The sequence below is a fragment of the Canis lupus genome, chromosome 3, assembly GCF_011100685.1.
Source record: "Canis lupus familiaris isolate Mischka breed German Shepherd chromosome 3, alternate assembly UU_Cfam_GSD_1.0, whole genome shotgun sequence".
NCBI lineage: Eukaryota > Metazoa > Chordata > Mammalia > Carnivora > Canidae > Canis > Canis lupus.
Window position 1 is genome coordinate 63,154,475 of NC_049224.1, and position 13,763 is coordinate 63,168,237.

The 13,763-nt window shown below is 61.4% G+C and overlaps 1 protein-coding gene across 1 annotated transcript; it reads left to right on the forward strand.

The window, feature by feature from the left end:
- Positions 1-10,029: 10,029 nt before the first annotated feature.
- On the forward strand, positions 10,030-13,485 carry NKX1-1 (NK1 homeobox 1). The gene is made up of 2 exons (XM_038532105.1): positions 10,030-10,516; positions 12,602-13,485. The coding sequence occupies exons 1-2, from the start codon at positions 10,030-10,032 to the stop codon at positions 13,483-13,485; spliced, it is 1,371 nt and encodes a 456-aa protein (XP_038388033.1).
- The last annotated feature ends 278 nt before the right edge of the window (positions 13,486-13,763 follow it).

Genomic DNA, 13,763 nt, shown 5'->3' on the forward strand with positions numbered 1-13,763 from the left:
CACTGCAGACGACTGTTTCTGTCCTGGTTTTACACACAGGACAGCTGTGTTCACTGAAGGTCACTCTCAGGAGCCGCAGAACCCACCTCTGTCAGCCCTCCATTCCACCAACAAATAAATAAAGCAAGCCTTTGGGGAGTAGAGTTGAGCCAGGGCCTTTAGGGGGTGCTGCTGGAGTGGAGAAAGGAGTGTCAGTGAGAAGTTGGCCTCAGGACAAGGAATGGCCAGTGCAGAGGCCCTGGGGCCGCAGTGAGCTTGGCTGAGGGCACAGCAGCAGGCAGGCATCCTGACAGGGGTGTGGTGAGCCCAGGGATAAGGGGGGTGCAGGTGGAGGCCTCTCTGACCAAGGCCACAGGCTCAGATTTTGTTGTCTGGGTATCAGCTAGAAGACATTGGGGAGGGGCACAGGTGAGCCCTGGCACCCATGGCCTAGGCACCGAGAAGTGGGGAACCCTCTGCTCCACGCCCCCACTGCAGAGACAGATGGGAAAGCGGGTGGGGGTCCAGGGACGGGGGTACCTGCCTCCCAGGGGGACATGCAAAGCGCCCCTCTGCTACTCAGAGCTGGGGTCAGAGGCCCACCCTACAGCAGCCCCACTGCCCGTGACCCCAAAGACCCCTGGCTGGGAGGGAGCCCAGCAGCAGGGATGAGGCCAGCACGGAGGGCAGCAGCGCCAGGATCCCGCCGCCGGCCCTCCCAGCACCTGTCCCCAGATTAGATTTCTCCTTTCTCATTACCACCGTAATAGGTCCTTCAGACCTCATTCCAGCCCTAGATATTATCTGACCCGTATAATTAATTAATTATAGCCCAAATATTATAGATTATTAAAAATAGCATAACTAATAGTGTAATATCTCAAGCTGTCGACTTTAATAGTCAACATTGTCTTGGCCGCGCTTATCAGCCCGGGACACCCGGTGAGAATATTGATTCCGGGGTAATTTTAGCCGTCATCTGCCATCCTGACGGGGATTGTCAGGTCCTCACCCACGCCGGGGCTCATTTGAAATCGTTAAACCGCCGCGCGGCTCACACTGGATCTTAATGTTGGCTTTTTCTCCCCTTCAATATGTTTCAGCAACAGAGAGGAAAATAAATAGAGAAGAGGAAGGGGAAAGCGAGAGAGAACGAGGGGGAGGGAGTCCGCTCTCGAGGGGAGGGAGGGGCGGCAGATTGGTGCCTGTCCCCAGGGACCCTGCACTCCCCGCCCCGCCGCCCCGCGCCCCGCGTCTTCCCGAGGTCCTCCGCGGAGCCGGAGCCGCGCAGGGGGAGGGGGGCAGAGCCGTGCAGGGGGAGGCTGGGGAAGGACCCGGAAGGACGGGCCAGCGACCCGCAGCCAGGCTCCCAGACCGACACAGTGCGCTGCGCCGCCGGCTCCAGGGACCTGACCCGCAGAGAGAGTCCTGGCTCCAGCCCGTGCACCCCGACGACCCCCAGGCCACGCTGGGCACACGCCCCGCACAGGGCCACGTGGACACCCGGGCACACACGCGCAGGCACGTGGACACCCCCGCACGGAGCAGACGTAGGAGAGCCACACGTGTGCATGGACAACAGATATGCACATCCTCGACCTGCGTATCCTGGGTCAGAGACAGGTCCCCGAGGGGTTCCAGAGGAGCGATCTTGGGGAGGGCGCCCCGGGATGTGGCCGTGCCAAAAGGCGTCAGCAGGGAGCCTGAGCCCAAGAAGGAGAGGACGACCTGGAGCCCCTCCCGCCGGGGCGCTCACCGCGGCCCCATCCCCAGACCCTGGCTCGCTTGGGGTCGGAGAGCAGCTGCCAGCAGGCAGGCCGCAGGGGACCCTCAGCACACACAAACGATCCCCCAAGGGAGGGGCCCCGGTAGTGGGGGGGCAGGTTCCTCGGGTGGGGGTCCCGCGCGTTCACCTCCCACCCCAGCCGCACCCACACCCGGCACACGACCCCTCCGCGGGCGCGCACACCCCACACGCCCCTCCTCCATTCCCCCTGGCCCCTCACGCGCGCGCTCACCCCCACCTCAGTCCCCAGCCCCACAGTCCCCGCCCCCACTCCTCTGCAGCCCCTCAGAGGGCCCAGGACAGCAATGTTCCAGAATCGCTCCTCCAAGGTTTCCCTTGGAGTGTTACTCAAACTTCTAATTATGATGCGCGCGTGTGATAATAATTTAATAATCAGGGAACTGTGCAAGAGGCATTAACCTCAATTAAGTCCATTACCCGGCCTGACGCCCGCCCCCGCACACGCCCTCCAGACCCTGAGTGAGTTCTGCTGTAGAATGTGCGTGCTGTGCAGGAACAGTTTCACTGAATGCATTTATTGAACACCTTCTGTGTACCTGGCGGGAGCCCCTCCTCGCACCCTGCGCCTGCTCCGCGTGCCCCGTCCCCTTTTCCTCCCTGGGTGGAGCAGCTTCCCAGGACACGGTCCACATGTCCATTCTTCCTGACTAGGGAAGGGCCATCCCCTCCATGCCTAACCTAACCATCTGTCCTCATGACCGCTCTCCCTCCCTCAGGGTACCTTCGGTGGAAACTGAAGGACCACTGGGGACAGCCTACTCTCCCTGGTAACTGTGTAACTGCCCACCCTCCCTAATGGCAGACCTGCCTGCCTTTCTCATTTATGCCCCCGTGCCCACCACAGGGTCCACCCTGTCAGAGGTGTGCCATGGAGAGTAGCTGAATGCCTGGTGGATGAAGGAATGAGCCCTCTGTGGGATGTGCAGTGGGGGAAAACACCGGTACCTGAGACTAGGTGCTTGTAGAGATGTCTGGGAAAGAGTCTTGTGACTGTGTAATGGGTAAGCAGTGAAGGGGTCAACTGGTGGACACACAGAGTCTGGTCACAGAAACTGAGGCAGGAGAGCCAGGAAAGAGGGATGTGAACAGGGAAATGGGTGGGTACTGCTAAGGCTGCATCTTCTTAACTCTAGGATGCAATGGGCGGTAAGGTGCCCCACTTATATCAGCCAGGTTTCTGCTACAACACTGATGTGTAACAAACAGCCCCAAAGCTCTCAGGGGTCCATGGCCATTATCACCCATTTCCTGTTTGTGACCCATGATCAGCTGCCATTGGCTGACCCCCACTGGGCTCATCAGGTGGGCTCCAGAACTTTATTCCTAGTCCCAGCTGAGGGAACCAGAGTGTCTGGAATATGTTCTCTTCACAGAGAAGAAGGAAAGCTGTAAGGGCCAGAAATGCAGATGCTTTTAAGGTCTGAGCTCTGAACTGGCTCCTGGTCACTTCTGCCCACTGCAGGTCATGTGGCCAAAGCATACTTTCAATGGCTGGGAAGTCTACTTTCCCCATTAGAAGGCCATGGCTGAGTAAGAGGATGAAGGGAAAGAAAAACTGTGGTTAAATTATCCAATCTATGACATTTCTGATTTAATTAGAGTTTTTCCAGTTGGATGGGGCTGGAGGAGCAGGGGAGTGAGGGACAAGAAGCATCACTGTAAATATCCATATGTCCACAGACACATCCAGACTCCTGAATTAAGCTGTGCACTGAGACACTCTGCACTGCAGGGGGATAATCCCTCTCTTGGACAAGGGACTTCCTAGGTCAACCTCCACCCCATCCCAACCTGTCACCCCCTGGTGGGACCCAGGCAGAGTCACAGGCACACCTTCAGGGACCTGAGTTCACAGTGGTAGGAGAAATCCAAGCGGCCAGGCAGGAAAAGTAGGGACAGGGCGGAGCAAGGATGCCTTCTGGTGAAGTCCTGCCTTGGCCTGATCTGCAGGGAGCCCTGGAGCATAAATCCTGACAGCTATCTACCCCTCAAGGAGGGGCGCCCCCTCCCCAGGTGTCTCTGGGAATGAGTCTCCCATCAGCCAGGGACAGTTCCCCTGAGTAGCTTATGGGTGTGAACTTGAGCCCCTCCGCTCTTAGCAGTAGGGGTAGGAATCTGGACAAGGATCTGGATGGCTGTCTGGTAAAGGATCTGGGCAGGGATCTGAGTAGGGTGCTGGGCAGGGTTCCGGGCAGGACACCATCTGCATCCACTACACCAAGGAGAAAAATTGATCAGTGCTAGACTCCCTGTTGGTGGAAGACAGAGCCAAGGTGACCAGGGCCCTGACTCCCCAGCCAGGGACATTTCCCTATTCAGAGAATAGGATGAGTCAGAGAGCTAGAGCAGAAAGTCAGACCAGTCTGCTACTGGGGTGAAAGTAGAGTGGGTGGGCTGAAATTCTTCTCCACCCCCTCAGCACTTTGCCTTCCAATTTTCCTTGTCAGTGTAAACATGTTTTTGCATTTTATATTCTGCTTTTACTTTGATGGGGGACACAGAGCTAAAGTGAGACACACACAATGTCCAGGAGTCCACAGTCTGGAGCCAGAACCATAAGTGAACAGATAAATGTAGCATGGTGTGTTAAAACATGACAGGATGAAGCTCAAGGTTTGGATGGACACTCAGGATGGCACCTACCTTTCTGTGGGAAAATCAGATGCCTCCTGGGTGCTGTTGCCACTAAGGTAAGTAGGAATGATTTGTGTGAACAAATGGCCAAGGGCATGGCTGAAAGAAGCAACTGCAGGTGTAGGCACACAGCAGGTTGACCATCAGGCTCAGGAACTACAGGGTGCAGGTGTAGGGACTGTGCAGGACAGCCTACAGGATCCAGTCAGGAAGTCCTTGATGCTGGTCTGCAGAGCCCAGATGCTGGCCCTGGACCATGGGAACCTTCTGATGTTTCTGGATGTGGAGTGTGATCTGATTTGTGCTTTAGAATGATGAAGAGTACACTGGAGGGCTAGGCTGTGGCAGACGCAGTGCGAAGTGGAGGCAGTCAACAGCAGGAAACTCTGACACTCTGTGCTCAGGGCATCCCCAGATGCCCCGACACCAGGAGTCTTCTGACCATTCACCTCCAAGCAGGGCTTAGAGCATTCCCCTGGGTAAAAAATCCATAGAAAGCCCAGATGACTATGGTGATTACTGAGGGCAAGAATGCCTGCACTTGAAACCTTGGGTACTGACAGGACTGTGGGATCACAGGGATGGAAGGTGGCCATCCTGGGTATGATTGAACCTGGACATCCTTGTTGCCCCTGTAAGAAGGACGAGCAAAGCAGCTGAAAGACCAAAGGCAACAGGGGGCATTCTGAAGAGGGAGAGCCTGCAGCGGCCAGGACCCTTCCAGGCACCCCACCTGGACTGCCTTCCCTTTGGCACCTGGTGGTTGATTATCTGTCGCTTTGCACATTAAGAATGCTGGCATCAGTAGGACACAGCATTCACATCAGAGTTCCACCACATCCTGGCTGGATGACATTGAGCATGAGATCAATCCTCTTCATCCCCCATTCACCATCTGTGAGGTGGTAATCCTCACCTCTGTCCTACCCTCTGGTCAGAAAACCCTTTGGAGCTAGGATGTCCTCCGAGGCCAAGAGAGGAAGCTGGCCGCCTCCTTCCCAGTGCTGACATGGGAGCTGGGTGCCCTACTCTTTGCACATAGCACCCCTGATTCCACAGCCCGACTCTCCGTTTTGATGATTTGGGATTTTGTTTTTAAGTTGAAAGGATTTAAACCTCACCTTTGCATTTGACTGACCCCTTGCCAGGAACCAGGCCCAGCGCTACAGTGCTTATCATCTTTGAACTCTCATCGAAGCTTACAAATAGAAGCATTCAAATCCAGGCAGTGAAAACCTCGTAAAAATCTGGCCTTTTGGTTGGCCATGGTGAATGAACTGGGGCATAGCATACACTGTGCCATGACGCCACACCACACACAATCTGCCGCCGTCTTCCTCCTTTGGGGTGTCCCAGAGTATGAGGAAGACAGCCAAGGACGGGCGCAGATGTCACAGCGGGGTGATAACCAGGGAGAGCGGAGACGCCAGGACGCTGTTGCGCTGTCCGCGGTGCTGACCGCGGGCGCAGGCGCAGCCTGGGTGCGCTGTCCGTGGTGCTGACGTGCTTTGGCGCTCTCCATGGATCCGAGGATGGCCCTGGTGCCGCGGCTGTGCGGTCCGCAGGCGCAGCCAGCCGCCGGTATTTCCTTTCTTCTCTGTTGTTCTGAGTGTGGGATACCTTTGTTTGAGAAATCAAAAGACCTCAGGAGAGTTATATTTTAAGAAGATAAATAAAGAAGTCAATAAGCAGAGAAAGTCCCCCTCTTGTTTTCCAAACTCTGGGTGAGCAAAAGAGTTCACCATGGAGTCCAGCGGGTGGAGAGTCAAAGGGAGCAAAAGGAGAAGCCTTCTGTTCTCCTTCTCCGCCTCTACCTCCTGTATCCTTCCCACAGGTGCACAGGAGGTTGGCCCGTTCAGAGCCAGCACTATACCATCAGCAGGACCCAATATGGACGCAAGGAGTCAGAACTAATTGTAGATGGGGGTGACAGTCCCTTCCCTGCATCTTTGACAGCGATGTTGGGAGGCCCCTGGGCAGTCTGCGGTGGGGTGTGCTTTGTATGAAGCAAACATTATACAAAGTGAGGGTTATCCATCCACATGCCCCGAAGACTCCAGAACATGCTGCCCCTCCACCCCGTCCAGTAAAGCTCTCCAGGTGCAAAAGAAAGGAGGCCCCCTAAACACATAAGTTAGTGGCAGTGGCAGGACACCCTTCCTGCTCTTTTGCACTCCAAAATTCCAAAAAATTGATGCTGAGGAGAGCATATGGCCATGGATTGAAAGGGCTGGATGCTCAGCATTCCACAATCCCTCTCCCAAACACCTCCCCTTCCTCTTCTGCATAATCACAGCCCTCACCCACTACTCCCCTCCGCCCCCCCCATCACTTCTCAGACTTTTTACAACCAAACCCTCCTTCAGATTTCTACACTTGTTCCATTTGTTTCCTGCTTTTGTGCAGCCCCTCCCCCAGCCTGCCGAAGACCCCATCTGGTCTTGCTGATGTACAGTGAGTGGAGGCTTAGCAATGAAGGGGTGTCTCCTGTCCACTGGGTAGGCAGAGGCATCCCTATCTCAGGCACTGATTTCACCTGTCAGTGCCCACCTGGGGCCCAGCAAGTGAGGCTGGTGGCTTGGAGATAACCCGATATGGCAGATGGGCAAAGATTGCACAAATGAGGGTCTAATTGACAATCAATTGTGATTAGGAGCGAAAGGACGTCTTTATAGCCCTGGATGCTCTGAGTTGAGGTTGGGGGGAGGGGAGGGTTGTTCCCAGGTATCAGAGAGAGTAGAACGGGTGCTGTGTGTCCCCAGGACTTGGGTTGTTTCTTAGAGGTAGGGGAAGGGGAGGGCAGAAGCAGATGCCATGATCTCTCTGACTCTTGTCCTCACGTAGCACCTCCTCTTCACGTGGGAACATGACGCAAGGTCCCCTCTGTAGCGCTGGGGGCTTCCCATCACACCCGTTGCCCTGCCTCTGCTCCCCTGGGTCAGACCCTGCAGTTCATTACTCTGATTGCTGCAATTCCCATTAGACTATTCAGGGCAGGGAAGAGAGGGGAGAGGAGAACCAAGGAAGAAAACCTTGGCACCTCCAAATTCCAGGACAGTCATGGCACTTTTGTCCAAGTCAGCTGACCCCCCACCTTTCAGCAGGGAGCACATCCTACTGTGCTGTGTGAATATGTTTGGTTGTGTATTACAATATGTTATTTCATTATGTTTATTACGTATCATACTTAATATACTGTATTCTACTTACTATGTTTTAGTGATACCATACATTGTGCTACATCTACATTATATAAAACTTCATTTTGTGTGTTTGTGTTGAAGGAAAGATGTACCAAGAGGCCTCACGCTTCTCTTTCTCACCTGCAGGTGTATATAATGGGGGTGTATAATGGGGGTGAGATCACACACCCAGCACCTGCCCACCCAGTGACTGCCATATTTGTACCTCCCGTGGTGACTGGTGGTAGATAGGGACAGGTCCTGTGTGGCATGGAGCGTGAGCACACATGAGGGGCTGTGATGCTCTAGGTCACATTGGAACTCAGCCACCCAGAGACAGATCAGAGGTCTGCAGTTGGGACCTGCCCGAGGGCACTTCATGCTATGCCTGGCGTGGGAAAGGGGCAGGTAAGGGCCTTGAGTGCCGTCCTCGTGGAAAGAATAAAGAGGGAACCAAGACCAGAACAGAGCTGGTGGGCGCTGCTGAGGCCCGCTGCAGGGTGGTGAATGCGTTTGTGAATCATGCGCCTGACACGGTGTGCCCAGGTGCTCATGAATGAATCTGAGATTGTATGTGGCGCGTGCTGCTGAATGAGTGTGTATGTATATGTGTGTGTGTGTGCACATCTATATTCAAACTTAGCTGGGGGAGGGGCAGAGAGAGCCCAAGAGTCCCGCCAGGAAGGTGGGGGCGGGAAGGAGATAATTACCTCCCTGTGATGAGAGATTATCCACCCTCCTTCCCCCAGAGGTGATTTATAATTTAAAGATAAAGAATAATCAAGTCCTGGCAAGGAAGGACACAGTGTTGTGGGTCTGATTAGAATCTCGGGATGGACCAGTGTGCGGGGGGGAGGGGACGGGCTGGGAGAGGGGAGGCCTTACCTCCCCCCCTCAGTCCCAGCCTCCCTGAGGCTCAGCATGTCCGAGGTTAGCCCAAATTACAGCCGATTGGTCCCCCATTATTTCTCCCAACTTTTAATTTCTGCTTCCAAAGGATCATTGCCCGCGGTAATTGCAAAGGACCCGTCCTTGTGTGTGGAGCAGGCTCCGGGGACCGCAGTGTCGGGTGGCGCGCACACTGCTCGTGCACACGCCTGCGTGCACACTCACGGCCGTCAGAGACAGTCTCACGCCCTGAAGACCCCCGCACGCGCGCCCCCACCGCCGGCTCCCACCTGGGTCCCACCAGCGGCGGGGACCAGGAAGGGCGCTGCGAGAGCAGCCAGGGGCTTACCCTCGGACCCGGACGCTGGCCGGTCCCTCCGAGGGCGAGGGCCGGGGGGCCGGGCGGTGCAAACAGTCGCAGCTGTAGATAAATATGCACAAACAGAGACCGGGACCGAGGGGCTTCTCAAGTCTCCGCGCGCGGGGGTGCAGGAGTTTGCCGCCATGTGTCCCCCTACCTGAAGGGTATCGATCTGTACGTAGGCCGCCTGCTGTCCGTACGCTTCCTCGGTCCCCGATTGGGGGCGGGGGCGGGGGCGGGAGGACCGTCCAGCCTCTCTCATTTTCGATACCACTACTAATGAGCGACCCAGGGGCCTCCGGCCCCGCCCCTCGCGGGGACACAAGGCCGGGCCCCAGTTTGACGACGCGAAGGGGGCGGGAGCGGGAGGGGCCGCAGGGACAGAGCTGCGAGAGGAGGCCCCGAGAGGAGCGACCGGGAGAGGCGCGACCGAGGTGCACAGACCGCGCGGAAGACACCCAGAGTCTGCCCCACGACCTCCCCCACCCCCGCCCCAGCCGCCGAGGGGCCGCCCGAGGGCCGGGACCGCGCGCCTGCAGGCCGAGGAGGGGCCGCCTGGGCGCCGCGTCCCGCGCCGGGATGTCCCGGCCGAGTCTTAGCGCTCGCCCGCCCGTGCGCCCCGGGGCCTCGGCGGCCCCTCCGCCGATTGATCCCGCAATTATTTAAAAGCCAGGGCTGTCTCCTCCCCCTCCGCCCAGGAGGCAGGCGCACCGTTTCTGGACGAGCGGAGGCGCAGCGACGCGCCGCCGACCGCGACAGCCGCTGGCGGCCCGCACTCGGGCTCCCGGCTGAGCGTCTGTCGGTCGGGCCCGGGGCTCCGTCCGTGTGTCCCGCGCGGGGCCCGCCTCCTTCGCCCGGGGCCGTTCGCAACCAATTAGGCGCGCGCGCTAACGAGGGCGGCGGAGCCCCGCGGCCGCCTGCGGGCGCACGTGTGTGCGGCGTGTGGGCGCGTGGGCGCCGCCGGCGGGGCCGCCATAAATGCGCGGGCCGGGCGCGGCGGGCGCCTGAGGCGGCGGCGGAGGCAGCGCCGGGCAGCAGCGGCGGAGCGCGGGGCACGGCGCCGAGAGCCGGCAGGGCCGCGGCCGCCTGCGCCAGATCGTGCGGCGGCGCCAGGGCCGCCGGGGATGGGAGCCCAGTAGCCGCCGGGGCCCGAGCGGCCGGAGCGGCGGGAGGCCGGCATGAGCGCCAGCGGCCCGGCGGCTCCCGGGGACGGCCCCGCGCTGCAGCCGCCGCCGCCCGGGCCCGGCCCGGGGCCCGCACCGCCCGCGCCCGCCGCCGCCGCCGCCGCCGCCGCCGCCCGGGACACCATGGACGGGCGCGCCGAGCTGCCCGCCTTCCCGCGGGCCGGGCCCCCGCCGCTCGCCGCCAGCGACACGGTGCCCGCGGCGCCCGAAGGGGCCGGGGCGGCCCGGCCTGGCCCGCCGCCGCGCCCCACCTCCTTCTCGGTGCTGGACATTCTGGACCCCAACAAGTTCAACAGCAGAAGACGCCGCTGTGTGCTTCTGGGCCCCGTGGCGCCCGCCGCGTGCGCCCCGTGCGCCCCGGCCCCGTGCGCCCCGGCCCCCGCTGCCCCGGGACGCCCGCCGCGCGCAGAGGAGCTGGAGCGCCGCGCCCTCGCCGCCGCGGGAGGAGGAGCTGGAGCCGCCGCCGGAGCTGAGCCGCCGCGTGAGTAGGACGCGGCCCGCTCCGGTCGCGGGAGCCGGGAGCCGGGCCGCATCTATGCGTTCACGCTCCCGGGCCCCTCGGCGAGCCGGGCCGGCGGTGTGCCGAGGCTCGGTGCAAAGTTCGCAGCGCGCGGGGCTCCGTCCGACCCGGACTCCGGGGCCCGTGCCGCGCCTCCCGGGATGGCTCCGCCCGGGCCGGTCCCGGGGCTTCGGGGCTGCAGGGCCGGCCTTGGAAGGCAGTTGGTGCCAGAGGAGGAGGGGACCTGCGAGGCGGCGGGCCCGTGACCTCCCCGCCCCCACCGCGGCCGCCCGAGGCCTCCCTCCCTCTTTCCTCCTTCTCCTTTTTTTTTTTTTTTTTGGACAAATCAGACTAATTGTGACAAAACGCTGGTTATCTCTGGAAAAACAATTAAATCCCTTCGATTACAGTTAAGGGGAAATGTGCTTAGCGGCGGAAAGCGGCCGGTAATGGGGCGGCCCGCGCCCCCGGCCCGGTCGATATCCCATTACGGCAGCATGCATATCTCTTTCAAGCACCTTGCAAACTCCCCCCGAACATCTAAATTATAGGGTCAAAATTCGGATAATTACTCGATTAAAACCTATTACACTTATTAGGGGCCGCTATTGATCGAGAATTGCATTCGACCGGCTCCTGATTGCTTTTGGTGCCCCCTCCTCCGGCCCTTCCTCCCTGCAACTTCCCAGCCCCTCCGCGGAGCAGGAGCAGGGATGGGAGTGCAGGGTGGACAGGGCTGGGGCTGCTGTGCTGGGGCAGAGGGGCCTGGGGTGCCTGGGCTCGCCAGCTCCAGGTGGGGTTGACGTGAAGGAAGAGCAAACCCAGGCTGGCTGAAGGGGAACCCTTCCCGCTTTTGGCCTAGCCAGGGTTCCCGGAGTCTCCACCCAGAGCCTCCACCAGCGTGGGGGCCCATCCCAGCGGAAGGCCCTGTCTTTCACAGGTTCAGGGAGGGAGCCAGGTCAGGCCCTTTTCCTCCTCAGACTACTCCCGACTTGGCAAAGCTGGCTGGCCAGGTGTTCTCAGGGCCATCCTAGGGGATAGCCCCTGCTCCTGCTAAGGGGTGCGGGCGGGGGGCCAGCCCATCTGCCCTGCCGACTTCCCTGCAACCTCTGCAGGTGTCCTGGATAAGTGCGCTAGCACCCAGTTTGACATTTATTCACGAGGTTCTTGATGCCAACCTGACTCAAGAGTCGGGGCCTTGGAGCCGGACTGGGTAGCACCATGCTGGGCACATGCCCTGGCTTTTCTCCTAGTGGTGCCACCACCTGTGGGGGTACAGTCGTTATAGACGCGCTCCCAGGCCCTGCGTAGGATAGCCTGCCTTCCAAATTTTCCACGCTAGAAATGCAGCCACCTCAGGGGCCTCTGCTTGGACGGTTAGGGCTGCTGCTCAGATTGGGCCTAGCCGGGACAGCCCCCCGACCTAGCACTGCCCAGGCCGGAACCTCCAGGCCAGAGCCTCCGGTAGGACCCAGGTTGGCGGGGCTTTCCACCGAGTGGGGAGGGCTGCGAAGCCGGGACCGGAGGCTGGAGCTGGAAACGGGGGCCAGGGCAGCCAGTTGGGTCTCCCGAAGTCCCCTCCGTGCAGCCGGTCCAGCCCCACCACTGGCCGCTGGCAGCAGGCTCTCAAATGCCCGGTAATTGGCCGGTCCACGCCTTTCCGTAATTGGAGGGTAATATACGCCGAAATAAATTAAATGGCCGTTAACTAGTTTGTACATTACACAAAATGAGTTTAATTAAGTTTGTATCTGCCCCGCGGATCGATCGGAGCTCTCAGCCCGCGGTAAACCCGCGGCCCTGCCGGCCCGGCCCGGGAGACCTGCTGCGGGAGGCTCGGAGCGGCGGGAAGAGGCGGGCCGGGGAGGGAGGCGCGGAGGGACGGGGGACGGGGGACGAGGGACGCGGGACGACCCCGCCCCGGAGGAAGCGGGGAGGGAGCCGATCCCCGAGAGGAGCAGCGGAGCAGCAGGGGGGCCCCCTTCCCGGGGCGCGGGGAGCGCGGGGCCGAGCGCGGGCAGGGCGCCGCGTCCTAACTGTGTGTCCTCCCGGCCCGCTCGCCCGCAGACGCCGGCGACCCCTACAAGGCGGACGAGGCCGAGGCCGGCGGCTACAGCAGCGGCGGCGGCGGCCGCAGCCCGAGCGCGGACAGCGGGGACGAGGCGCCCGACGACGACGACGACGAGGACGGGGCTCCCGACGCGGGGACGGCGCGCGGCGCGGAGGAGGCGCGGGGAGGCGGCGGCGGCCTCGCGGCCCGCGGGTCGGGCTGCCCGGGCGCGGCCGAGGCGGAGGCGCCCCCCAGCGCGGTGGAGGAGGCGGCAGCCCCCGGCCCCCGCGGGAGCTCGCCCGGAGCCCCGGGCCCGCCCGGAGCCTCGGCGGCGGCGGCGGCGGCGGCGGCAGGGGGCGCGGGGACCCCCCCTCAGGGCGCGGCGGCGGCCACCAAGCCCAAGCGGAAGCGCACGGGCTCCGACTCCAAGTCCGGGAAGCCGCGGCGCGCGCGCACCGCCTTCACCTACGAGCAGCTGGTGGCTCTGGAGAACAAGTTCAAGGCGACCCGCTACCTGTCGGTGTGCGAGCGCCTCAACCTGGCGCTGTCGCTAAGCCTCACCGAGACGCAGGTGAAGATCTGGTTCCAGAACCGGCGCACCAAGTGGAAGAAGCAGAACCCGGGCGCCGACACGAGCGCCCCGACCGGCGGCGGCGGGGCTCCGGGACCCGGCGCGGGCCCGGGGGCCGGGCTGCCCGGAGGCCTCAGCCCGCTCAGCCCGTCACCGCCCATGGGCGCGCCGCTCGCCATGCACGGCCCCGCGGGGTACCCGGCGCACGGCCCCGGCGGCCTGGTGTGCGCCGCGCAGCTGCCCTTCCTGTCCAGCCCGGCGGTGCTGTCGCCCTTCGTGCTGGGCTCACAGACCTACGGCGCGCCCGCCTTCTATGCGCCGCACCTCTGAGCGCGGCGGGACCCGGGACCGGGCTCCGGGAGGCCTCCCCTGGGCGCTCCGTAGACAGCCGCTTGCCGCAGGGGAGTTTTACATTTATAAACGACTGTACGCGTCGGGGCCGGCTCGGCCGCTCGGAAGCACTTTGCTGAACTTTACTCAATCAATAAACCGCAGGAGGCTGCACTGCGTCCCCTCAGGCTCCCGCGCTGCCGCGCCCGAGGCGCCCCGGGCTGTCGGACCCCATGTGCCCACCGGCTGGGGGTCGCTTGGCCGGACTGCGCCCTCCG